Source organism: Haliotis cracherodii, unplaced genomic scaffold, assembly GCF_022045235.1.
Source record: "Haliotis cracherodii isolate W230 unplaced genomic scaffold, xgHalCrac1.p SCAF_12, whole genome shotgun sequence".
NCBI lineage: Eukaryota > Metazoa > Mollusca > Gastropoda > Lepetellida > Haliotidae > Haliotis > Haliotis cracherodii.
The window spans coordinates 19,020,225-19,048,210 of record NW_027266267.1 but is presented as its reverse complement, the minus strand read 5'-3'; the positions used below and the strand labels follow the sequence as shown (position 1 = coordinate 19,048,210).

The 27,986-nt window shown below is 40.4% G+C and overlaps 1 protein-coding gene and 1 pseudogene across 11 annotated transcripts; one reads left to right on the top strand and one right to left on the bottom strand.

Moving 5' to 3' along the window:
* Nucleotides 1–5: 5 nt before the first annotated feature.
* On the bottom strand, nucleotides 6–24,327 carry LOC139458222 (uncharacterized). 11 transcript variants are annotated; one of them, XM_071239568.1, is made up of 8 exons: nucleotides 24,183–24,327; nucleotides 14,882–14,997; nucleotides 11,750–11,898; nucleotides 9,108–9,158; nucleotides 7,612–7,662; nucleotides 2,384–2,434; nucleotides 1,408–1,467; nucleotides 6–555 (listed from the first exon to the last, which is right to left on the bottom strand). In XM_071239568.1, the coding sequence occupies exons 3-8, from the start codon at nucleotides 11,862–11,864 to the stop codon at nucleotides 494–496; spliced, it is 390 nt and encodes a 129-aa protein (XP_071095669.1). In that variant the 5' UTR covers nucleotides 11,865–11,898; nucleotides 14,882–14,997; nucleotides 24,183–24,327; the 3' UTR covers nucleotides 6–493. The 11 variants fall into 11 exon arrangements, with proteins under 11 accessions (XP_071095669.1, XP_071095667.1, XP_071095668.1 ...); XM_071239566.1 differs by having other exon boundaries at nucleotides 24,187–24,327; XM_071239567.1 differs by having other exon boundaries at nucleotides 11,750–11,895; nucleotides 24,187–24,327.
* LOC139458220 (uncharacterized) lies at nucleotides 5,678–7,379 on the top strand (annotated as a pseudogene).
* Nucleotides 24,328–27,986: the final 3,659 nt, after the last annotated feature.

Sequence of the window (27,986 nt, the reverse complement as noted above, 5' to 3'; positions counted from 1 at the left end):
TTGAATTTCAATGACAATACACTGTGACACATATACAATGTGTTGATTGTCCATGACAATACACTGTGACACATACAATGTGTTGATAGTCCATGACAATACACTGTGACACATATACAATGTGTTGATTGTCCATGACAATGCACTGTGACACGTATAAAATGTGTTGATTGTCCATGACAATACACTGTGACACGTATACAATGTGTTGATTGTCCGTGACAATACACTGTGACACATATACAATGTGTTGATGGTCCGTGACAATACACTGTGACAGTTGTCGTCAAATCCTGTCATGTCCAAGGTTTCTGATCTTAAGGAGCCTTCACCTATTACCTCCAAGCAGTTGTCTCGTGACGTGAATTAAAACAAGTACCATGGGTGCAGTTTTTGGTATACTGGTGACAATTTCTGACGTCCGTGCACTTCCTGATGTAGTTGATGGTGCAGGTGCTGTGCAGTAGATGCTGGTGGTGAGATTGGCCCGGCGTTATATTGGATCGAGACGCGGGGGAGGGGCTCCACCAACTGGCGGTGTCGGGGCACACACAGCTGACAACAGAGAGGGACAATCAATCATTTCAATGTAGCAGGTTTAATTATTGGACCCAACATCATATTCTGGGCCGGGGCATATTGTTAAATACGGGATAGGTAGTCACAGCTTCAAAACATACCCATAATTTATGGCGGCAAAACCCGAGGCAAATAAATACTGCCGGGGCAAAAGAAAGTACAGTAAAAATACGTTTGTAATGAACACGCCTATAACGACCTGACGGATATAATGAACATATTTTTGTCCCGGCCATTTGCTGTTAATACTGCTGGATGTATGCTGGATTGGTTACTGGGGATCAGGTATACCCCGTCATGTCAACCGTACAGGGTCAATGGTGCTTACTCGTCTGCATTAAGGGTTTTTAACATTTTGATGTACTTTGCCAACATTCTATATTATTTAAACTGATTTTATACCACGAGCCGGGGGCAATGTCAATATTATGTCACAATGTCATAAAACCTGACGCGGGACGCAGAAAAACACATGGACCCCTCGTGATCCTGCAACAACGAATTTATCTTAGCGACATATTTTATATGACATTCTAAATGAATTAAAACAATTTCATAATTGGTAGAAAACAGCTGATGTTAACTTGTGCCATATTGACATTGACGCGAAAAACACATGCGACTTCTTGCTTCTAAGCAGGGTATGAGGGATTTTTCTGCCTCTCAGAAATCCACGTGCAGCCTGTTTGGATCGTGGCGGGGTATAAAGCATTTATTCTCCCGATGAGAAATTTATTTCCCTCCACGGCGGGATACACATTTTAACAAGATCACGTTGACCAATCAGATCTCATCATTCTGACATGGAGGTATGATAAATCATATTACCTGTGATTGCCTCCCCTGTCGGGCTGTTGGTCACGCCTATCAGCTCCAAGTCGTCTATTCCTGTAACAGAAGGGTGGTGTGTTATTATACGGTGTTCATCGTAATGACTAATGGCCTGTAAAGAGTGTCGTAGCCCTTGTGTCATCATTACGCTCCACTATGCAAGCTATCAAGAAACCTACGGCCGCAATGAAAGTTGGCGTTTCATCGTCAAAGCGTTAACGCCGGGAGTATTCATTATAGGTTAAAAATAGTATAGTGATTTCAGAGAGGAACCTGGAGTTTTTCCAAATAAAGGTAAATATAAAATTGTAATAAAATAACTGGTACTGAAACATCTGACAAAAAATATTGGGGATTGTTCTTAACCCGACATTCAGAATAGAAAATGAGGAAGAGGGGTTAAAACCTTTATAATACAAGATATGTTTGATCTTTTCTGTAATCATTTTAATGCAAAACAAGGGAGTCATTTGGGCCCAGTGGTGGAGTTAGCTGAGCCTAGAGGGAGTGTTTTGAGGCTAGCTAGGGGAGTGATTTGAGCCTAGGCAAATTTCGGGGGAGTCGTTTGAGCCTACTACACCATGTCTTTCAATAATCGAGTCATGCAAAGTTGTCACACATTCTAATCGGGTACGTATCGGCAGTAGAAGAGACCTACTTGTCTGATCACGTTAAGATCACGCGTATTCCCTGTGTACTAGAGATTGTTTGAATGTAAAATCTATGTGAACGACTTGAAGCGTGATCTCAACTGTGATCTGAATTTTAGACGAGATCTCAGTGGTATGAATATTACTAGGTGAGATATCAGCTGTCTTAACAACTTTAGATGAGATCTCAGCAGTATGAATGTTTTAGGTGAGAATTCAGAATGAATATTTTATATGAATTATGAGCTGTGTAAACATCTTCAGGCGTCCAAACTATGTGAAGTGCTTCAGATGACATCTAAACTGTGATATAACCAACGTACCTGATCCCGGCACGATGGTATCGCGGCTGAGTTCTTCAAAGCCAACATTCCCTGGAAAAAACAGAGCATTCGCTCATTACAATCAGCAGAGCTTCACACAATATCAATCAATATTATCACGTTGTTTTCTTACTATTTGTCAAGGGCAGTCGGGTAGCCTTTTGGTTGAAGCGTTCGCTCGTCACTCTGAAGACCTGGGTTGGATTTCCGACACAGGTACCATGTGTGAAGCAGATTCCTGGTGTCCCCCTTCGTGATATTGCTGGAATATTGCTAAAAACGGCGTAAAATCAAACTCACTCACTCACTCACTCTGTGACTAGAGTTGCGTCCCTTGGCCAGTGCAAGCCATGCACGGGTAGCTCCGCTAGAAACCAACAGCAAGTAACAAAAAAGAGGCGCCTAGCTGTTATAGTTGTTACATTTCGTTTTCAACTATCTAGAGAACGTTCTGAGATCATGGGCGTGTCGGTGGAGGTATGGCGAGCACGTATTGGCACTTTCACCCACCCGAGTGGGTACCGACAAGTCGGCCATATTGAGACGCGGTATACACCAGGGACGAGATGGACGCCCGGTAATGTGTTGGGCTATCGGCTCTTAGCTACATTATTGGTCACCTACACAGTCTTTATTCTTGGAAACTCAGCAAACCAAGTGCAATCATTGTTACTGCTGTCAGGAGATATTGAAGAAAACCCCGGACCTGCTAAGGTAGATATTATTGCGGTTAAGGATGAGATTTTACATGAACTTCGTTTAGTGCGAGGCGAGTTAGCGAGAGACATTAGAGACGTGAAGTCAGACACAAGGAGGCTTAATGAGACTGTTCTTTCAATTAAGCATGACATAGAGGATGTTAAAGCTAGGCAAGATATATTTCGTTTGGATTTGGATGCTGTAGCTGAGAGACTTTCCAATGTGGAGGGGGACGACACGAGAGCAATATCAGGTCAAGCATTATCAGCCGAAGTAAGTGATAGAATTGAAAAGCTGGAGAATTCCTTGGATAAATTGGAGCAATATAGCCGAAAACAGAATGTGCTAATCTATGGAATCTCCCAAAAACCCGGAGAAACTTTACACCAACTGAAAGAAGAGGTGTGTGAGGTATTTAATGACCATGCCCGTGACAGTGACAGTGACTGTAAGTTCACACCAAGCGATATTGTGAATACTCACCGTCTTAGATCAAGTACAGTAAATCGCCCCAGTCCGGTTATTGTTCGTTTCACGTCGTTAGACTTGAAAATCAGGGCGATTGCGCTCCGGCCAAAGCTTAAAGAGAATGGTTACGGAATCGCAAATGACTTGACTATAGCCCAACGGAAGACGCTGCAGGAGCTACGACGTAACAATAAGCGCGGATATTACAAGAAAGGGGTTCTTGTGGTTGAACATATGCAGACTACAGATAGACGTCATGAGTCTCCACCAGGCCACCCAGACACAAAGACTCCGCCCAGGGCGGGTGTGCCAGCTAGTGTCCGAAACCCACAGAATGAAGATGATTTTCGCAGATAGGGGTGTGGCCAAGGCCGTAACTGTAACTCTAATACCAGACTAACCACTTCTTTTGTATTCTGGAACATTGCTGGACTACAATCGAAGCTCCACGATACTGACTTTATCTCATTCATACACCAATTTGATGTCATCAGTTTATGTGAAACATGGTCATCCCATAGTGATAGTCAACTATGTTTCCCCGGATATATTACTCACTCCATCCCAGCTGAGCAAATATCATTTTTTGGGCGACTGTCAGGTGGTCTGGTTGTTTTGATAAAACAACACCTAGTCCAATATGTGAAAGGTTGTGTGACCGGTCCCAACGGAATTTTCATCGTACTGGACAAGCGCTTATTTTGTTTGGGAAAGGACACCATTGTAGCTTGTGTATATGTCCATCCTGAGGGCTCAACCTGGTATAAATCGGCTACAACGAAGTGTGGTATAAGTTTATTCTTTGAATCACTACTTGACGTGTTACAAAGATTTGGAGACTGTAGTATTTTGATTGGTGGCGACCTTAACTCTAGAACTGGCACAGATCCCGACGGAATTGAATGTGACATTGCCGAAAGGCTTGGGATTGATGATTTTTCGGACATTTATGATAATATTGATATTAAGAGACATTCGTGTGATTCAAAAGTTAATAATTTTGGTAAAGTGCTATTGAATGTTTGTAGTGCTTTAAATTTATATATTTGTAATGGCCGATGTGGTTCGGACGCTGGGAAAGGAGACTTTACATTTATAAGTCATATTGGACAGAGTGTTGTTGATTATATCATAACAGGCCCTGACTTGTTTACATCATGTGACCGCTTCGATGTCCTATCTAGGTCAGATTCAGATCATCTGCCTGTTGCGTGTTCATTTGTGTCACGTGATATGGCTTCTGTGGGTGCTAGCTTATGTAATGCACGAGATGTGCGTGACAACTCCCGTTATGTGTGGAATGAAGATAAAGTGTCAACATTTAGAGATGTATTACTTTCTGACAAGTCAGCTTTAGTGTTTGATCAGTGTAATGAACATATTCTATCTGGAAAATTTGATGATGCTGTAACTTTATTCTCAGATTTATTAGGTAATGCAGCAGAATGTATGCGTAAGTTTTGCCCATCTGCTTGGTTAGTCGGTAAGCAACCTTGTTTTGATAAAGAGTGTGAATTTCTTAGATTTGAAAAGCAAAGACTGCTTAAAGTTTATAGACTACTTGGGAATCATTTGGCACTTTCAAACTATCTACATGAAAGAAATAAATATACAAATATACTCCATAACAAAAGAAAAGCCTACCAAGATAAAATTCTTAGTAATATGGTGACAGGCATACACAACAGCAAAATATTTTGGTCACAATTGAAGCTACTCTCTGGTGAGGGAAGGAGACGCTCTCCTAATATAGAACTAGGAGATTGGTATCAGCACTTTAAGAACTTATTTGGTGAATACTCTTCTTCAGAGGTTGAGGAGAATTTAGTTTTTGACGATGTTAATTTTGACGAAACAACTCAGAGTATTCTTGATTCCCCTATTTCACAGGATGAAGTGCTTGATGCGATTACAGGATTGAAAAATAATAAAGCTGCGGGAGATGATGGACTGATAGCAGAAATGTTTAAGTCTTCTCCTGATGTTCTTGTTCCTTTTTTGACATTCTTCTTTAATGCTATATTTGATTCTGCATATTTTCCCTCATCTTGGGCTGTTGGCCACATTGTTCCTATATATAAGAAAGGCGATGCAAATCTCCCACTAATTATAGGGGTATCACTATCTTAAGTGTATTCAGTAAACTTTATATCTCTATTTTAAACAGAAGACTCCAGTTTTGGTCGGAATCCTATGATAGACTAGTAGAGTCTCAGGCTGGTTTTAGGAGTGGATATTCCACAACTGATAATATTTTTGTTTTATATTCAGTAATAGAGAAATATTTGGCTAAGAAACGAGGTGTGATTTATGCCTTGTTTGTTGATTTTGCCAAAGCCTTTGATTCCATAGATAGATCCAAATTGCGTATGGTACTATACAAAAATGGTATTTCTCCGAAAATGTTCTGTTGTATACAGTCAATTTATAAATAAGTTTTGGCATTGGTCAAATACAATAACTCTTTTTCTGATATGTTTAGCTGCAGTAAGTGAGTTCGTCAAGGATGTGTCCTTAGTCCCATTTTGTTTGCCTTGTTCATAAATGATCTTGCCATAGATATTGAATCCAGTTGCGCACATGGTATCCAATTTCATCCAGATGTAGTTCAATTGTTTTTATTACTTTTCGCAGATGATGTCATTCTCATAGCAGATACTGTTTATGGTCTCCAGAAAAGAATCAATGTGTTAGAATGTTATTGTAAAGATTATTCATTAACAGTCAATATTGATAAAACTAAAGTAGTAGTTTTTAAAAATGGGAGTGTTCTTCAAAATATGAAAAATGGGTTTACGATGGAAAATTGTTGGAATGTGTAACTACATATAAATACCTTGGTGTATTATTTTTTCGAAATCTATCTTGGAGTGCACATATATCTAATGTTGTTAATCAAGCTAAAAAGGTTTTGTTTAAGCTTTTGAAGTCCCTACAGCTAATTAAACCTACTCCTATGAATATTTTCTTTAAAATTTTTGATGCTAAAGTTGTGCCAGTACTTCTTTACGGTGCAGAAGTTTGGGGTTTATCTTTATCGTTTTGCGAGGAGATTGAAGTTGTTCATACAATTGCTTGTAAACGTATTTTAGGAGTTAAGTCAGCAACTTCCAATCATGTTGTGCGTGGAGAGTGTGGGAGATACCCTTTGTATATCTATGCTTTCAAAAGATGCTTGAATTATTGGTGTAAGATTTTAAAGATGCCCGATTCGCGTTATCCACGAAAAAGTTACAATATGCTTGTGCAGCAGGCCATAGCAGGTAAGACTAATTGGGCCTCTAGAGTTAAATTACTTTTGTACACCTATGGCTTTGGCTACGTATGGGAAAATCAGCATCTTGTTATTTCTATTTCATTTATTGATGAGTTCTTACAAAGATTAAAATGCTCTTATGAACAAGATTGGCATTTTGCTTTGACCAATAGCCCCAAGTATTCATCATATCTTTGTTATAAATTTAGGTTTAGCAGGGAATTTTATTTATCGGCTATTACAATCAATAAGTTTCGCGTTGCACTGGCACGTTTTAGAGCTAGCTCCCACTCGCTCCACATAGAAACCGGGAGATATTTTGGTATCCCAAGACAGCGAAGGTTATGTATGGTTTGTAAAACAGGCTATGTTGAGTCTGAATACCATTTTGTATTGGTTTGTGAAAAATATTATGCTCTCCGAGTGACATATATTCCTCAAAAATATTATGTAAATCCATCAATAGAACAATTTTACATACTTATGTCGTCTCTGCATCAGTCAACAATTAGAAGTCTGGCTTGTTATATTTACCACGCTTTTAAGTTAAGGAATTCATTTTTGCAGAAGTAATATTCTTTATCTATGAATGCCTTGCTGTTGTGTATTTAGGTGTACACAATTGTATTTTTATACATGTCTGGTGAACCGAATTGTACTATGGGCCGCTGGCCCACTCATGTACTGAATAAACAGATTAGATATCCACTCACTCACTCACTGAGTCTGAGTCTTTCCACTTATGTTTGCAAATGAAAATATTTGTTAATCACAAAAACCAAAAGACATATTAATTCATACTTACTATTTTCACGGGGGAAACGAACTGAGCTCTGTGGTCCTGGTCGTTGTCTACCTGGAGAAAGAATTGGCTTGTGATATGACGTCAGTCAATTGTTAATTCTATCATTGTCTGATACATATATAAAGTAGGAATCTTTCTTTAATGATGTCCTCTGGTCTGTATTCGGAATATGCTTTTCTTTAGCCAGGTAATTATAAAACAATGATGATCAGATGTAACTTTCGAATTGAAAAGTGAAGGAGTTAATGTGTTTTCTGTTGCGCTAGACGAACTTTACAACCACCGTTCACACATAACTATGGAGGCACAGAGGGAAATCACATGTGTTTTCCATACAGGTAGTATTTAGTGAGCGAGTGAGTGAGTTTGATTTTACGCCGCTTTTAGCAATATTCCAGCAATATCATGTCGGAGGACACCAGAAAACGGCTTCACACATTGTACCCATGTCGGGAATCGATCTCGGGTCTTCAGCGTGACGAGCGAACGCTTTAACCACCAGGCTACCCGACCTCCCTAGATGGTATTTAACTTTATGGGATATGGAAAGCACACGTTCATCTCTAAGAAATCATCATATTTACTATATACTCATTCCACTGATGATGAATACAGTGCCATGGCATCCCACGACCAAGTTTATATGTATGGAAGCCTAATGGTGCTACTTTGGTACTTAGAGATGTGTGAATATCATGTGTAGTGTCCCCGGCCGTGATATTGCTGGAATATTGCTAAAAGCGGCGTAAAAATCAAACTCACGCACTCACTCACTTATTCGTAGTGATTTCTATCTGAACACAGTCACGTGAAGGCACTGAAGGTAGTTCTTTTCTGTAATCAATTTAATGCAAAACAAGGGAGTCATTTGGACCCAGTGGGGGAGGTAGCTGAGCCTAGAGGGAACCTGGCTAGGGGAGCCTGGCTTGGGGAGTCATTTGAGCCTAGGCAAATTTCGGGGGAGTCGTTTGAGCCTATTACACCATGTCTTTCAATAATCGAGTCATGCAAAGTTGTCACACATTCTAATCGGGTACCTTACAGCAGTATAAAAGACCTACCTGTCTGATCACGGTAAGATCACGCGTATTCCCTGTGTACTAGACACTGTTTGAATGTAAAATTCGTGTAAGCAGATTCAGTTGTGACCTCATCTATGTGAACGACTTGAGGCGTGATCTCAACTGTGATCTGAATTTTTGACGAGATCTCAGGGTATGAATATTACTAGGTGAGATATCAGCCGTGTTAACAACTTTAGATAAGATCTCAGCGGTATCAATATTTTAGGTGAGATATCAGCCGTGTTAACAACTTTAGATGAGATCTCAGCAGTATGAATGTTTTATGTGAGAATTCAGCTGTGTCAACAACTTTAAATGAGATCTCAGCGGCATGAATATTTTATATGAATTATGAGCTGTGTAAACATCTTCAGGCGTCCAAACTATGTGAAGTGCTTCAGATGACATCTAAACTGTGATATAACCACGTACCTGATACCGACTTGATGGTATTGCGGCGAAGTCCACTAAAGGAAAAATCCCCTGGAAAAAACAGAGCATTCGCTCATTACAATCAGCAGAGCTTCACACAAATATCAATCAATATTATCACGTTGTTTTCTTACTATTTGTCAAGGGCAGTCGGGTAGCCTTTTGGTTGAAGCGTTCGCTCGTCACTCCGAAGACCTGGGTTGGATTTCCGACACAGGTACAATGTTTGAAGCAGATTCCTGGTGTCCCCCTTCGTGATATTGCTGGAATATTGCTAAAAACGGCGTAAAATCAAACTCACTCACTCACTCACTCACTCACTAGTACTCTTACTGATTTCTATTTGAAGGCAGTCACGTGATAGAATTTTTTTCCATTTTAATTAATTTTCTTTTTCGTAATTTCAATGTTTTTCTTGTTACTTCAGTCATATAGTCATATGTACGTAATTTCAATTATTTTCTGGTTACTTCGATTATTTTATCGTTAGTTAGATTATTTTGCGGGTCTATATTCCCATTCGGTTTCGATGTGAGCAAAAGGTGACACTGAGAATTAATTCCCTTTTCTTTAACACCTTATCTGAAACATTTTGACGTTTAGTTTTGGAGTCTCGGCGTCCAGCCACAATAAACTGACTCACATTAAGTCATTATGACAGACAAACATACGTTTTATTCAATATAGGATCTCTCTCCCTTAATACATTCCGTACAAATTGGTACAATTTCTCGACGTAACCTCACACAGTACAATGCATACGGACAAAGTATATTTTAAATTGCTGTCCAATTTATACGCCCGTTATCATTAAAGGGATTTAGCATCAAAGGGGCCCTCACTCTTTGCCGAGTTGCGGCTCAAGTATGGACCCGAGCTGACTCGGGAATACTCGCATGGATCTCATAACAAGATCATACTAAACGCGGGGTAACTCGGGATACCTCGTACTGATCTACGAGAGTTTTGGAGGTGCTCAAAACAGTCGTGCCGCCAGCAACTCCTAAGAAACTCGTAAGAAACTCGTAACACACTCGTCCTACATGTTGTACCCTCGTGGCGACCTCGTGGTGCTCGTTTAGAACTCGTATGAGGATCGTCTGCAAAATGTAATGCCGAGTTTACCAAGTCTTATACGAGCTTTTCGAGTGTAATTCCCGCCGAATTATTTAGCAGCTCGCAACCACCTCGTACATCTCATATCGAGATCGTTGTGCTCGTATGCAACTATTAATAGACTCCTATTGGACTCCTCTTGGACTCATCTTGGAATCCTATGCATGGGCTCGTTGCACACTAGTAGCGTACTCGTATGATACTCGTATATATGTAGTCTCTTCTCGAGTCTTAACCGAGGTAGACTCGGGAGAGCTCGGCAACCACCTCGGCAAAGTGTGAGCGCTTCTTAAGTAACGGTAATATGTCATGCGGAAACCCGACTCCAATATTCATGACCCGTGTCATTTAAAAAAGTTGCGAAGGAAATCTTCCACATTCACCCAGGATTCAAGGCCCAGGGGTATGTACACAAGCTTATTCGTACAATTGAAGGTTCCCAATTATTAAATCCTAGAATGGAATTGGAGTTATGAAATAGGTTACACAAATCAGAATAGCGGATATCGCCACATCTCCTTTCTAAACAATTTAAAGTTAAATCTGCCTCTTTGTGCTGTGACGCTGAACAGGATTGAGCTCTTGTCCATTTAATTTGGGTTTAAACACTAGGCTTTAGTGTCAGTACCATGATTCAATAATTTCACCCTTACATACCATTTCTCATAAGAGCGAAGTAGAGCACCATGTCTAAATAATATGACTATATTTTTCGAGATTTACTTTCATACCTGTTTCATCATAAATATGTCAAGGGCATCTATCTTTTTATCGAATACAACAATCTGAAGGGGAAGGGATTGTTGTTGCCTGAGAGAAGGAAATACTATCAGCAAACCAATTATTAATGGCCGGAGTTAAAAATATTCCCCATTTGTGAAGTTCATGTGTAGTGTCCCCCGCCGTGATATTTCTGGAATATTGCTGCATAAAACGATGCTTGCTGACACACTTAACAGCTCTTCATTTTGCTTTAGTGGCGGTCGGGTGGCCAAGTGGTTAAAGCGTTCACTTGTCCCGCCGAAGACCTGTGTTTAATTCCCGAAAAGGGTTCAATGTGTGAAGCCCATTTCTGGTGTCCGCCATGATATTGCTGGAATATTGCTAACAGCTACGTTAAGCCATACTCACTCACTAACTCTTTTATTGTTCACTTAAACGTTGGTCGTAACCCACTAAAACATTAGCTCGAAGTCACACTTCTTCTCATGCCGGCGTTGAATACCGTTAAATCATGAAACTGTCACATCTATGTGTAATGACAGTGTCAAAAAACGTTATAGAGCATTCTAAGTCATTGTATAATGGCGATTAACTTCATGTGGTTAAAATTTGAGGTCGTCTCGCTGTAGAATCGATACCTTCGTATTTTAAATTGAAACCTCGTGCTAAAGTGTTCGGTGCCAAATTATAAATATTGATTCTAGGGTGACTACAAAGTCCAAGCACAAACGGTTTTCTCTTAAAGTTTAGTTTTTGGGTATACAATATACGTTCTACAACCAGTACCTATAGTCAGTACTTACAAACAACCCTCCTCCGACGTCTGATTAACAGAGCCACGACGACAACGACGATGACGATGATGACGACTATCACAGTCACACATACAGCAATTGCTATGACACATTTTCTATCCATGGTTCCGTTGGTCCACTGCAGGAATCAACTTCTGCTAATAATACAAAGAATTTGTCTGCATGTTATTAATCAGTTAAGCATTTACGCAAATTCTCTCCACACTGTACGCTCTCACTGACAAGCCCTTCTATTACGCAATGACATTTACCCGACAGAAGAACGTTCCCGTGTATTGAATGTTTGCACATTCAACAAAACAACTTTCCAACGCATCCTTAAAATAGAAATCATTGCTCACTCATAACATACCAGGTTTAGACACACTCCTTCTTGGCTTTCCATTGATAAAAATACTTTGTCACTGCAAACACATCACCAACTGTTCTGTACGGGTGCAGATGGCTGCAGTGGTGATTACAGAGGGGGTTGTAAAAGTGAATGGTTCCTGCCTAACGGAACATTTCATCGGCTTCGTATGATGCAGGTTTTGTTAAGGTACGAGGCTAAAGATAACCGTCTACTGAGGCCTCGGACGTTATCCCTAATCAAACAAATGGAACGCGCGTCATCGGGGACCAAATGTAAAAATGATTCAGTTAAATCCTAGGATGCGCTCCTTTTGCATAAAATAATATAATTTATGCAAAGATAATGTTTGCGATTGAACAAAAATCTGGGTATATGCCTTCTGAAACAGACAGACAGACAGACAGACAGTTTCTTCTGTCATTTAGGCACCAAAGCCCATAGTACAATGCAGATTGGATATTAACATTAACAGCTCTTCATGAGAGGAAGGCATTGCGACTTTCAATATTGACATTTCAGAATTGCATCATCCAAACATTATGACGACATGTGCCACTTGTGCGGTCATAACAGAATGCATGGCTTATTAAATAGGGGTTTGGGTGGTGTGTTTCCGTCATGTTTTGACTACTTGTCATCGTGCACGGATTGTGCGGATCAGTCCTCTTGTTTTCAACCACTGTTATTTCTGTTCAGGTCAGATATGGTAAGAGTTTCACTGACTACGGCGCTGAACAACATTCACTCACTTAATCACCTTTATGCTAGAACTGTTCTCATTTAGCGACACATTTTATTTTTCACCAGATTTAGTTCAATTAGCGGATTAGAGTGTTCTTTCGGTAAGGGGATAAATTGGACGGTCCTGAATCTTGAACGGAGTCTTGGTTTCTCTTGATAAGTTCGTTACTGAAACAGTTGAACAGTTTAGATACGAAACACAAGTCCTATATCCCCAACTGACCAATATCACAGACGTCAGCAACCTTTGTTTAGCAAATTAAACATGCAAAACATTAATTATGACCACCTGTTTGTAAGTACACCCACATATAAGATGTTCCCTCTTATCAAGACACTTACGGCATGTGAAGCATGACATATGTGCACGTAATTCTTTTGGAATGTTACCAACACTCATCAAGGGCCCAGTTGTGTAGTTCTGCGGCCCTTAAGAAGGATGATAAACAGGACTATGCAATACGAGCTCTACCCGCAACAAGGCAGTAAAATGGTGACATTAGATCGTCTCACAGCGGGGTTAATCAATAGAGCCGAGCGGGTTACTTGGAGAACTCTACACGCTGGTTGTAGTCATTTGTACTCAACCGGTGTATTTTACACTAGGCCACCCAATTTATGCATATCAATGTTTTCACTCCACAAAGATGAAACTGGGTAGGTCATGTCGATTTAAATGACGGCGTGTTCTGTTTTGCATGAGGGAGTCATCCTATCCCGCCTCATAAACGCACCTTTCTTACTATAGCATGTCGCAAATCCCATCATCCCAACTATAGCTTGTTGCTCGTCCCGCCTTTAAAATATAACAAGTCACATCTTTGAATGTGTCGTCTTTTACATATCACTACTTTCTGAACATAAAGTCGTTATCCTATCCTATTCAACCTGCGGCACATCAAACACTTACCTGCCGTGTGTTTTCCTCTATATCCTGTCAACGACAACAGAATATTCCTTTAAACAACATCAGACCATTTCCATACACAATAGCGGAATATCCATAAAGAAGCCACAAGTGTTTCACTGCTCACTGTTGGCAACAACACTGTATACTTTTTCGACAGCACAACCAGTATCCACTTAGACAACAGCACTATATCCCTTCTGACAACAGCAGGGTATCCCTTATCAGTGTGTTAGACACAAACAGTCTCTTCACTATCTCTCAGTTACGTTCGGTTCAGAGACGACGTTTGCCTTCTCGCACACACTAGGTAGCATATGTAATGTAAGTATTTGTGAGATACACGACATTACAACATCTTTATAGCATGTCGCCCATTTACTTTCCCCTGTATAGGACGTGGACCGTCTGAGTTTCCCCTGTATAGGACGTGGACCATCTGACTTTCCCCTCTATAAGACGTGGACCATCTGACTTTCCCCTCTATAGGACGTGGACCATCTAACTTTCCTCTCTATAAGACGTGAACCATCTGCCTGTCCCCTCTATAGGACGTGGACCATCTGACTTTCCTCTCTATAGGACGTGGACCATCTGACTTTCCTCTCTATAGAACGTGGACCATCTGACTTTCCCCTCTATAAGACGTGGACCATCTGGCTTTCCTCTCTATAGAACGTGGACCATCTGACTTTCCCCTCTATAGGACGTGGACCATCTGACTTTCCCCTCTATAGAACGTGGACCATCTGACTTTCTTCTCTATACAACGTGGACCATCTGACTTTCCTCTCTATAGAACGTGGACCATCGGACTTTCTTCTCTATAAAACGTTGACCATCTGACATTCCCCTCTATAGGACGTGGACCGCCTGACTTACCCCTCAATAGGATGTGGACCGTCGGACTTTTTCCTCTGTCAGAAATAATGTAACAAGTTATGCGCCATCACTGGCCCTGTGAATGGAAGCGTGAGCAGTCTCCTTAATAACGTTAGTGATTAATAGAGCGAAACACCATCAACAGACATTCACTAGCCCGAAATCTCTGTGGGAAAATATACCTACAACAATGCACACTTCTAACATACTCTTTCCCGGTTGAACGGTCTCAGCCTACCTCAGCATCCAGCAGCTTGCTGACATTTCCTCTGATGGCCGTGATGGGGAGGTTTGACACTACCATGCTCAGAATCCGTCGACACCAGACGGCAGCCTTTCCGTCAGAGCCTCGATCTGAACAAGAGTGAGTGAGCGAGATATGGTCAGCGCCGCTTCGAACAGTTTTACAGTTATATCAGGCGGGTCAACTAGGTGACAAACATAGAAACATAATCAGGGCGACCCGGGACTTAACCCACGATCATGCGAATATTGATTGCTATGATCTATGCCGAGTTGGAGTCAGATTACACATTGTCCCGTTCGTTCTCAAATTAAACCAGACATTGAAGAGTAATACAATGAGGTATACAAACAAGCATAACACCGTGGACACTTACTTACTGTGTTGTATGAAGGAGAAATGTGTGGACGAAACCAGAGTCAAGACCCTCTACAACGAAGCTGGAAAAACCTGTGCTTAATATAACCGTTTATAAGCTGGCCTCAGACCACAGTTACCTCCCCTTGCTCCCCATGTATCCCTACACCTGCTGTGCCTCGTATGAGCTTGGACAATATCTTTATGGCCAACTTTGAAGCCTTTTTCAAGAAATACAGAGATGTATTTGCTCGGCATTCAGCCAAAAATGACCAACATGGCACGTGTCAAAACGGCACATGTCAAATCTGGTCTAGGGCTTGTTTCAGGTCTTGCTTGCTGGCCGCAGTAGGCCGCAACAGCCTCATAGAGGTAGAGATGCCCTCACAGTCAGGAGTCGACAGCCCCGTGCCATCCAACCTAGACTTGGTAACCAGTGAGAAGTCTTCAGCACTCATCCTACTGACAGTCCTGGGTATCTGGGATGGAGAGGCACTTTCTGTCTCTTCAGATTCAAGGGTGAGACCTGTGTTCCAAGGAGTGTGGCCCTTGCTGAACTGTGACTTGATTCTCTTGCGATCGCCTTTCATCGTGATTGTCTTGGACAGAACTAATGAGCTCTGAGCACAATATGTACTTATATACCCCATCACTGTGTAATGTCACTGGTAATGACAAGCATGTAAATGTATTAGAAACTCTCAAGACATACATACATATGTCTTGTGTCAGCAGTCCAAATTGTAATACCAATCCACAGCCACGTAATCGGTAATCACTTTAATAAATGGCGATAACATTTGTTGAAATATGTTCCAGCATAACATTTCTGCAATGTGTTGAAAACATTGCAATAACATGTAATGAAACAGTATCGGCTTTGTTACAGCATGATGTTCTTGAATAACATTTTAAAAACATTTCAATAACATTTTGAATAATTATAAAACATGTACAACATCATGCGGATGATTTTACATATGTGCACACAATGTATTTAAAACATGATGATAACATTTTATGAAATCTGTTCTGGCAAAACATTTGAGCATATAATAACATGTTATGAAATAGTTTCGCCTATGTTATAACATGATGTTCTTAAATAACATTCTGATAACATTTCAATAACATTTTGAATAGATGTAAAACATCTCTAATACGTTTATAAAATGTTTTGACGAAAATGTTTTTGAAAAACTACAATGAAACCTTTTGAAAATGCTGGGAGTGTTCAAAAATGCGTAAAACAAATATTGCCTCCAAGTTTTTTTACGCTGTCTTTACAGACGGTAGCCCATCCTCTTGTCACGCTCAGTTGCGTTAGTGAGCAAATAGACTCGCGGCAGCTAGTGAGCTCCAGCGGCCAGTGTCAGACAGCCGAGAAGAAGGCAGAGATTCGTGCCCCTTTAAGTTTTGCCCACATGGAGTCATTCCTGGTGACTGCAAATATAACGTCTTACGTTCGCCAAATTTATGCTTTTTATAGTACAATTATGATAAAGCAGTCACCACCACTCATGTCTTATTATTTCACGAAGGAAAAGTGCCTTGATATGCTACAAGAAAGAATCTTGCATTGACCTTTTTCACACTTCGCCACTTCCGGTTTGAAAGCGAGGCTTGGAGAGCAGAAGGTGAAGGCTGGATAGCACATGAAACACATGGTGATGTCAACAAGGCACGCAATCGGGACAAACTGTGCCAATTTAACCATCCCGGTACATTTATCGTAAGTATTGAACATTATTCTTATTTTATCATTGACAAACTATTCTACTGTTATCTGGTCTCCTTACCGATATAAATTTGAGTGTGGCCGTTCTGTTGTGATTTCAATTTAAATTATCCATGACCACCTGGTAACCTGGTAACTCCCAGTGCGAAATATTGACCTTTTGACCATATCTAGGTATATGTCTGAAACTAACTAAATTGATATGTTGATATAATGTACAATCGTAACAAATCAGAATTTGGCATCAGTTGTGTATTTGATGTAAATTGTAATGGACTTAAATGCATTCCAATAAAACAGTAGAGCTCTAGATCTACTTGTGATGTTGTGATTGTGAACAGTTATTTTGATTGTCAATGTTTTCAGATTAGATAGCATGATTGTAATATTTCAACTGAATTATTACATAAAGGGTGTTTAAAAATTTGAAGTAAAGTACAGTTTGATCTGCAATTTTGTAAACAATATTTTTACCAAAATGATATTTACTTTACTGTACCAAATTAATCATGTCATGAAATGAACATAAACCCAACTAATTAATGGCCAGTAAATGTGCAATCTACATGTGATCTTTAGATAATTTACAGAAACAGATAACTCTTTAACAGTCTGTATTCAAATATTTCAAATGCATAACTTGATATTGACATTACTATAAACTTAAAGCATAAACAGAATTATTTTTAATTCCGATGTTCCCAAACATAACTCATTTATTCTCTTTGTTTAATTGTGAAACCCATCTGCTTTTATGTCCACAAACATGTTTTGAAACTTTTAAATCAAAATAATTTCTTTTGTGCAAGCAATTGCCATGTATTATTGATTATTAATCATATAAATTTATATGTAAGAATATAGTTGTGTCATTTTGCAATAATTATATTGTTATGATGTTATATCTTACTATTGTTAACAATCTTTAGAGCTTTAGTTTATTTCACTTAAGTCAAGTTGTGTGATAATTTTGATAATTTTGATAATTCGAAAACATAGCCAATACTGTTTCATTCTCAAAACGTGAAATATAAGAAAATATACACAGCTGAAATCTGTTTTCCTTGTCAAATAACGATGATAGCATGAAATTATCTTATCTTGTGATCTGACAAAATTAATATTTTCAATTCAAGATATCAACTTAAGTGAACCACAAGAAGCGATGAACATTTCATTTGACAAAAAAAATTCAAGTTTTATATTTTCTTTGTAATCTTCATGACCCTACTCAGAAAACCATAGTGCCAATTAGGCAGACTGACTGTAGGTGTGACAATACGTGATATTTCACCTGATTTTAATAAAAATCTTATTTATTTCACTCTAGCGAAAGTATGTTTTCAGCATGGTCAGACTAAACAAAGTATTTCATGATTAAATACATACCGGTAATACAAATATCAAAACGTGTTTCATTAAAACAAGAGCGAATTTCTGTGTGACATTGATATAAAGAGCTGTAGTACACTGTCATTAAATTGATGCATCTGTTGTGTTTGCTGTTTACACAGAATATACTGTTTGAGTTTTAGACATATCAGATGCATTGATGCTTTTAAGATTGTTCTAAAGTAGCATGCAATGTTACACAATGTGATTAATTTTCCTTAAATTTCTCTATTTCCAAAAAATGTTGTTTTCTAAATAAGCAATATTTTGAGAGAAGGTGCATATGCATTGTTTATAAAAAAATTATGGAAGTAGAAATATTATTACAATATTATTGAATTATTCATTTCAGGCTTTGAGTCCAGCGAATCAACACAATGAAGTACTAGTATCCGGTGATGGATTTCTGGAGGACCTTTTTGCTGATAGTAACACACTGGTTACAATGTGCGTCCTGTCAAAGGACGAGGAAGTGAAAAGCCTTATTCACTCGCAAAACAACATGGCCAATATTTATCAGACACTAAATAAGCACATTGTACCATTGTTTACAAGCAAGAAAATTATTTCTCCTGGAATTTAATAAGGTGCTTTTGTTAAGTTTTGAAAACTTATATTGTGAGAAATAAACACATGAAAATTTCGGTTTGTTTTTCTTTGTTAAATATGAGAAATCCAGATTGTTCCATAAACATTATTTGTACCTCTACATATATTTTGTCTTGGCTTGATTACCAAATGAAGTTGATTCCTTTTCATCTTTTGTTATTTTATCTGTCCTCATATCTGATCAAGACATTTTCAAACTATTCAGGATAAATGTATTAGTAGCTTCCTTTTGATATACAATTACCTAACATCATACAGGACTAGGTCAGGGTGTTCAAGAAGTTGGTGTTTGTATCAATTCTTATATGTCTTTAATTTCATGCATTATTTATATTTATCAATTTTAAGTTTCCTTTTAACTTATTTTAAACAGTTCACACATTATGACTTTTGTCGTGCACGGTGCAATCTCAGTCGGCAATAATCAGTTAAGTAAGTGATTTTTGAGAACAAGTAAAGTATCATCTGTCATTGTACACACTGAATAGAGTTATCACCCCTTCTGAATATTTATTTTGACACACGAGTTATTTTGTGAACTAATTTCATTTATATCGTCATTTGTTTCGATGAAAATCATAGCAGAAAAAGTGTCTTTTGTCAACTGGACTCATGGCAAAACGATAATGCGTTGTGCAGCAAACACCAGTATGAAACGTGAAATAAACATGATCGACGGTCTCGAGTTCGCCAAGCCACGCATTGACTGAGCAAATTTGCAAAAGTACACTGACGTGTTTCCTGTCCTGCAGTTCTTTTACGATACAAAACTTCTGTCATTGAATCTACTGTCACATTGTACCTATATGCCGACGAGGTTATGATAAAACAATCTATTTCTGAAAAAGTATCTCGACATGCACCTTTCGATTCATTTCCGGGATCCTGACAGCAAAATGCTAATTCCAGTGTATTACAGGCATATTTTAGTTGGACCTCAGAATTAAATGTGAAATATCTTCTGTATTAGATACAGAGGATACCATTTTTTGTTTGTTTGAAATGTCCATCAGTGAAATGCACAACATGCTGTCTGTTCCCTAACAACTGATGCGACATACACTGCATGGAGCTATGCTCTCCAAGCCTCGTTTTCGATCCAAGATGGCGAAAGTGTGAAAAAGGTCAATATTTCTTGGTTGTCCAAATCATCGTTTACTTCTACTACATGCATGGTTGGAGGCAAGATCAAAGTCGCCGCCCAGCTTAACTAAGACAACAGACAGTGTCGTTCGTTTCGCTTTGAACCACCACCTGCACCCTGTCGGTAGGAGTTATATAATCGGTGCCCAAATAACTGTGTCCAGTCTACAAACGGGTTTGAAGCAGTGTCTGTGTCGAATGATTTTGTGATAGTAGTGAAAAAATTCGTTGTTACTAACTATCCTCTTATTTGCCAAAAGAACAGAACAAAACCCCATGACCGATGCATTGGTGCCTTGATATGCTACAGGTACCAGTGCTGCATTTGAAATAACCAGACAAACCAGAATCTGTCCTCACACAAGCAGAAAGTTTGTTGTACATAGATGTAATAAAATTTAAGAAGTTTCCTCTGAGCTCTACACCATGAAGACTTTGAAAAAGAACATCATGATTTATACAGTCAAACGCTTTACTAAAATCTATCAGGAAAACTTACATATTTATACAATCCTTCAATGTTCCACGATAGGATACGGAGTGTTTTGCTTCCGCCTTCTCCTCAATCACGATCACTATATAGAGTGCTCTCCCTTGGCAGAGCTGTACTCAAGCTCCTTCCCAGCACGTGACACCTTCGTTACAGTCTCGTTACATCGCTGCCACCAGTGTGTGCGCGGCCATTACAAGAATCTTGAAATTTGCCCTCCAACCCCATTTGTAGTAACGTTTATACTCATGTTAATGTCTTTGGGAATGCCATCATATTTCAATTTGAAAAGGTTTACGACTGACCAAGTTTTCCAGATGAATTTACTTTGTTGCTTTGATAATCAGATTGGTTCGAGATTGCAGACTAACGGAAAATCAATCAACCTCTCCCTTACATTCTTACGATATCAATAACAGGGTAGTGTGAATGAAACAGAAATTCAAATTGACAAACGAAGAAAGTAATTTAGCAGCGATAAGTGAATTCGGCGTCACGACAGTCGTCACTTGTTTGTAAACATAACGGTCATTCGGTTGCGAGCTCAACTCAGATCATGGTTGTGACCACCTATTCACAGTGGGGAGTTTTGACTGGTGGCAACGATAGTATAGAGCGCTCCGGGAACGTACTATTGCTGTGAGGAGCTTGAGCTGTACTTCCGGGCCCACGAGATGTAGATAAACTCACGTGGGCGTCTCCTGTCATATTTCCTTGTCTGTTGTCGCGTGATCCTTTACGTTGATTAGATACACAGACGTTTGTACCACTATCCAAGGTATTTTTAAGATGGTAAAATACGGTAATTGTTGTTAATTACCAGGGTGGCAATTCGAGTACCTCTTCGAACTAACTACGGTAATCCCCTCGTTCCTGGTACTGACGCTCGGGGACGAGCGAGAGGTACAATGTCAGTACCCGAGGGCCTTGGATTTATTACCGTAGTTACTCCAACAACTACAAAGAGTGATCTTCGTTCAACAGCTTTTATTCACTCTAGTGTTGTTGGTCAACCCACTCTATGGTCACTTGATAATTAAGGGTCTTCGGCCGCAAGGCTTCAATCCCTAGTCAAATACTGGAGGTTTGTATGTTTCTTTTCGAATATTAGAACGAGACCACAGTGTTCAAGTGGGATCCTCCCGAACCTCCCGTTTCCTTGTCTTTTTACTCCCGACTTACGTCATGGCCTTACTCATTTTTTTCATTGGCATTGGCCATCCACCTATCTCCCCTGACATTAGGTCGTCCTAGCCCACGGTTGTCTAATCTCTAGGTTCTTTTTAGGACTTGTGGTAATGTGACCGTCTTGACTTCCAGAGTCTGTACTACCCCCCCCCCCCCCTCCCCCCCAAAAAAAACCCCAACAAAACCCCCTCCCCCACCCCCCCCACCCCCCAAAAAACAAACATATATGAATCCGAGGGCAATTTCCTCTACGTTTCCTCTCTCAATCTATTTTGTCTTTGGCAACCTGTATGTTCCCTTGCTATGTTACCTTTATTGTTTTGCTCTAGCACCCCGACCCTCGACCTAGTACTGTCACCCCTGGTTAACAGTGACCCAGTATGTCTCCTGTGCTCCTCAATTCCTATATCGCCTGTCCTTCCTATATCTTCCCATGTGTTATACCTATTTCTTACTCTGCTAGCCCCTCATCTTGTTTATTTATATAATTACTATGAGTGTCTTAATGACTTGCTAATTACTATTATTTTATCTATCATTTTATGCCTATAATACCACTGATTCTGTCGTAGGCATAAACTTCTCCGTCTATTATGAGTTTATCATGACGGATACCCGCTTTGTAAGGTCCTCTAACACTCTCCCACCATGGTTAAAGTTGTTATTCCCTCGTTGTTTATCTCTCGCCGACTTAAGTATCTTGTTTCTGTCTTCTGTAGATACGAAGTTTGCAATTTTCGGAGCGTGTGATTTGCGGTTTCGTAGCCTGTGTGCTCTTGTTATTAATATGCTATCAGCATCAATAATATTCAGTGTGTCCTTCATGAACTGACGCACTTTTATTTCTGAAAGATCCCAAGTCTCACCTTTTACTTCAACAATACCATGGAAAATCAGGTTATTTCTTCTTGAACTAGATTCATAATCGTCCATTTTATCTTTCATAGCGAGCATACGTTCACACGAGTTTGTGCACGGAGTTCCGTGATTGTCTCGAGATTTTCGTTTACCCGCGAAGCCATGTTGTCCACCTTCATGTTGAGACTTTCAAATATATCATTTACCGTCTTCAAATCTGATTTTATGTCCATGAGAGTATTCATAATGTCATCGTTTGAATCGGAGTCACATTATCCGCATTTGCAGCCGGTAGAGCAGACTGCCGAGTTTGTGGGCCGGGGTTAGATTCCACGTCACCACTCACCACCAGCAAGGTGAAAAGCAACATAGAAAGTCTCAAAATCAGGGAAATACTTCGTTTCTCCATGCATATCCCCTGCATATGTCTATTACCTTCATCTGGCTGCATAAAAGCTCCTATTTTGGTTCTGTACTTTTCTAAACATATTCCCATTGTGGAGCTATTTCCAACACGTCTACTCACTCGGATTACTTACAATACATAATATTACATTCCTGACATCTAAACATTGTCCAAATTCAAATCTAGATCTTCTACTGCATATCAACGGAAACAATGTAATACAGTTACAATCATTGTCTAACAATCAGCTACATCGCTTTATAACACTCACAGAAGTCTGTCTTGTTTACGTTTTCTTCTAATGAAAACGAGCAAACGTTATACCACATTGCGTGCGCGTTATAACGGGGAGTTGGCGATAACTGGTTGCTAGATATCATACGGTCACTTTGATATGTAAAGCTATATTGTCATGCACCTCACTGTTACAGTTATAGGAATAAGTGCGTTTGGTTTTTACGAACAAAAGTCTAATGACACCCGCCTACACCCGCGGGGTGATCGGTGCGACCTCTGGGGCAGAAACTCCTCTCGCGCAATAAGACGAGCACAACTGAGGAAGTTCAGGGGTTATCGACTATTGTTTACAAACAATGCTTCAGAACAGTAAAAGTACTGGTCCTATATGAACATCTCTCTCTAATAAAAACGAGAAAAACTAAAACGAGATGTGAGAACGTACACGCTATCACGGGGAGTTGGCGATAACTGGTCGATAGATATCGATACGATCACTTTGTTGTTCTTATTTCAGAACAAGTCTGATGATACAAGCCTACACCAGCGGGGTGATCGTTGTGACCACTGGAGCAGAAACTCCTCTCAAGGAATAAGGCGACACTCGAGTAAGTTCATGGGTTATCGACAATTGTTTACAAACTATGCTTCAGAACAGTCCAAGTAGAGGTCCTTTATATTTTCTGCTGTTGTTCGTCATTCTTTAATAAACATGACACAACAAGCATACTGCAACTAGACTAGTTTCGTTTTCTTATTCCGCAATGCCGAGCTGGGAGTCAGCTTACACATTGTCCCATTCGTTCTCAAATTCAACCACACATTGAAGAGTGGTATAATGAGGTATACAAACAAACATAATACCGTGGACACTTACTTACTGTGTTGTATGATGGAGAAATGTGTGGACGAAACCAGCGATAAGACCCTCTACAAGGAAGCTGGTAAAACCTGTACTAAAAGTAACTGTTTATAAGCTCCTCACACTCTGGGTAGGACAACAGAAGCAAGCTCCTCCACACCGCTAGTAAACCTCGCTAAGTAACACAGAGCGCCACCTGACGGCCAGGCAAAAACTGGTTCTACAGGTGCTACGCGACGCAAGCTCACGTAGACAGTCTGATATCTGACCAATGAGACCTGACTTTGTGTGGCAGTAGTACAACTGGACTGTGACTGTGTCAGGCAGTGTTACAACTGGACTGTGACAGTGTCAGGTAGTGTTACAACTGGACTGTGACAGTGTCAGGCAGTGTTACAACTGGACTGTGACAGTGTCAGGCAGCGTTACAACTGGACTGTGACAGTGTCAGGCAGTGTTACAACTGGACTGTGAAAGTGTCAGGCAGTGTTACAACTGGACTGTGACAGTATCAGGCAGTGTTACAACTGGACTGTGACAGTGTCAGGCAGTGTTACAACTGGACTGTGACAATGTCAGGCAGTATTACAACTGGACTGTGACAGCGTCAGGCAGTGTTACAACTGGACTGTGACAGTGTCAGGCAGTGTTACAACTGGACTGCGACAGTGTCAGGCAGTGTTACAACTGGACTGTGACAGCGTCAGGAAGAAATACAACTAGGCTTTGACAGTGTCAGGCAGTGTTACAACTGGACTGTGACAGCGTCAGGAAGAAATACAACTAGGCTTTGACAGTGTCAGGCAGTGTTACAACTGGACTGTGACAGTGTCAGGCAGTGTTACAACTGGACTGTGAAAGTGTCAGGCAGTGTTACAACTGGACTGTGACAGTGTCAGGCAGTGTTACAACTGGACTGTGACAGTGTCAGGCAGTGTTACAACTGGACTGTGACAGTGTCAGGCAGCGTTACAACTGGACTGTGACAGCATCAGGAAGAAATACAACTAGGCTTTGACAGTGTCAGGCAGTGTTACAACTGGACTGCGACAGTGCCAGGCAGTGTTACAACTGGACTGCGACAGTGTCAGGCAGTGTTACAACTGGACTGTGACAGCGTCAGGAAGAAATACAACTAGGCTTTGACAGTGTCAGGCAGTGTTACAACTGGACTATGACAGTGTCAGGCAGTGTTACAACTGGACTGTGACAGCGTCAGGAAGAAATACAACTAGGCTTTGACAGTGTCTGGAAGAAATACAACTAGGCTTTGACAGTGTCAGGCAGTGTTACAACTGGACTATGACAGTGTCAGGCAGTGTTACAACTGGACTGTGACAGCGTCAGGAAGAAATACAACTAGGCTTTGACAGTGTCTGGAAGAAATACAACTAGGCTTTGACAGTGTCAGGCCGCAATACAACTAGACTGTGACAGTGCCAAGCAGTAGAACAACTGGACTGTGACAGTGTCAGGAAGTAGAACAACTGGATTGAGTGTCAGGCAGTGACAGTGTCAGGCAGTGTTACAACTGGACTGTGACAGTGTCAGGCAGTAGTACAACTGGACTGTGACAGTGTCAAGCAGTAATACAACTAGACTGTGACAGCGTCAGGCAATAATACAACTAGACTGTGACAGTGTCAGGCAGTAGTACAACTAGACTGTGTCAGTGTCAAGAGGTAGTACAAATAGACTGTGTCAGTGTCAAGCACTAGTACAACTGGACTGACACTGTCAGGCGGTACTACAACTAGACTCTGAAAGCGTCAGGCAGTAGTACAATTAGACAGTGAGAGTGTAAAGCAGTAATACAACTAGACTGTGACAGTGTCAGGCAGTAATACAACTAGACTGTGACAGCGGCTGGCAGTAATACAATTAGACTGTGACAGTGTCAGGCAGTAATACAACTAGACTGTGACAGTGAGTGAGTGAGTGAGTGAGGTAATGCTTTACGTCACATCGGCAATATTTCAGCCATATCGTGACGAGAAATTAGACATGAAATATACATATATTTAAACTTTATAAAAATCTGTCATCGAAGGACAGTATGAGAACTAGAATATCACAGAAAAGATTTAAAACTAGTTGCGGAACATTTAAAAGCATTAAGTATTAAGGAACAACACAATATAAAAATGGGCTAGAGATCGTCAGTAACTAAAGGGAGATCACCACACCAGGGACCATGGGGACTTACAGTACCTTTGCTTCCTGCATGGACCCCGGCAGGATTAGACTGTGACAGTGTCAGGAAGTAGAACAACTGGACTAAGTGTCAGGCAGTGACAGTGTCAGGCAGTAATACAACTGGACTGTGACAGTGTCAGGCAGTAATACAACTAGACTGTGACAGTGTCAGGCAGTGGTACAACTAGACTGTGTCAGTGTCAGGCAGTAATACAACTAGACTGTGACAGTGTCAGGCAGTAATACAACTAGACTGTGACAGTGTCAGGCAGTGTTACAACTAGACTGTGACAGTGTCAGGCAGTGGTACAACTAGACTGTGTCAGTGTCAAGAGGTAGTACAAATGGACTGTGTCAGTGTCAAGCACTAGTACAACTGGACTGTGACAGTGTCAGGCAGTACTACAACTAGACTCTGACAGCGTCAGGCAGTAGTACAACTAGACTGTGACAGTGTCAAGCAGTAATACAACTAGACTGTGACAGTGTCAGGCAGTAAGACAACTAGACTGTGACAGTGTCAGGCAGTAGTACAACTAGACTGTGACCTTGTCAGGCAGTAGTACAACTTAACTGCGGCAGTGCCAGACAGTACTACAACTAAACAGTGACAGTGTCAAGCAGTAACACAACTAGTCTGTGACAGTGTCAAGCAGTAATACCACGAGACTGTGACAGTGTCAAGCAGTAATACAACGAGACTGTGACAGTGCCAAGCAGAAAAACAACGAGACTGTGACAGTGTCAGTCAGTAGTGCAACTAAACTGTCACAGTGTCAGACATAAGTGCAACTCTTGACATGAGCACCACCCAGGAAGAGGAAGATCACGTGAGTTTGAAGGAGGATATGTGTACCAGGCAACAACGTCAGCAACAACAGGAAAAGCATTATGCAAAGCATTCTTGTAGTGGCTGGGGTAAACATATTATGCAAATTTCAAATAATTTTCCTCAAACATGGGGGAAAGAGTAATGCTGTTTTGTTTGTTTGTTTGTTTGTATTCTTGTGTAACACCACACTCCAGCCACATTAAAATGAAGCTTTTTGATGTTAACACGTGTACCTTTATGAGGGCCGTACTACTAGTGTATTTCAGTGTTTCGATATTTGTTATCTTTTGTGTACAATTTTAGATTAAATAGCTTTCTGTTAATAGAATCTGAGTCGTGCGTTTTCTCCCAGTGGCGATGAAGCACCGGGGCGTGGTCTCGTGGAAACAAGAACTTGGTACACAACGTCATGCATTGTGTACTTGCCAGCTGTAAAGTATACATGACGGTTCTTTTCATCAAAAAATCCGGACTTACACAGCAACAAGTTTAAATGAATCATCCTTCGCGCAACGTGGCAGTCAATATGCAGATTCAGGGTTTTAGAAGTACGCCGCTTGGCCACTAATACGAGTTCCAATAAATAAAGTTAGTCAATGAAATGGATTTCAAAGACAATTATATGTCGGACAGATTTCCAAGTGTGTGTAATTTCAACTTATTCCACAGAAACTTATATATCACACGCTAGTCATTGTGTGCGAGACAGTCGCATCATCCCTAAAGCAGAACCAAACGTCGCTTGGTTGCCTAAAGGCATACACTTTGGATGTGCAAAGGAGCACACTGCT

Excerpts from the sequence above, each read along its gene's own strand:
- LOC139458222 (XM_071239568.1), bottom strand. The coding sequence starts at position 11,864 with ATGGATAGAAAATGTGTCATAGCAATTGCTGTATGTGTGACTGTGATA. Across the intron at positions 7,663-9,107 it reads TACCATCAAGTCGGTATCAG|GTAGACAACGACCAGGACCA; the intron begins GTACGTGGTTAT and ends TTCTTTCTCCAG. Across the intron at positions 1,468-2,383 it reads TACCATCGTGCCGGGATCAG|GAATAGACGACTTGGAGCTG; the intron begins GTACGTTGGTTA and ends CTTCTGTTACAG.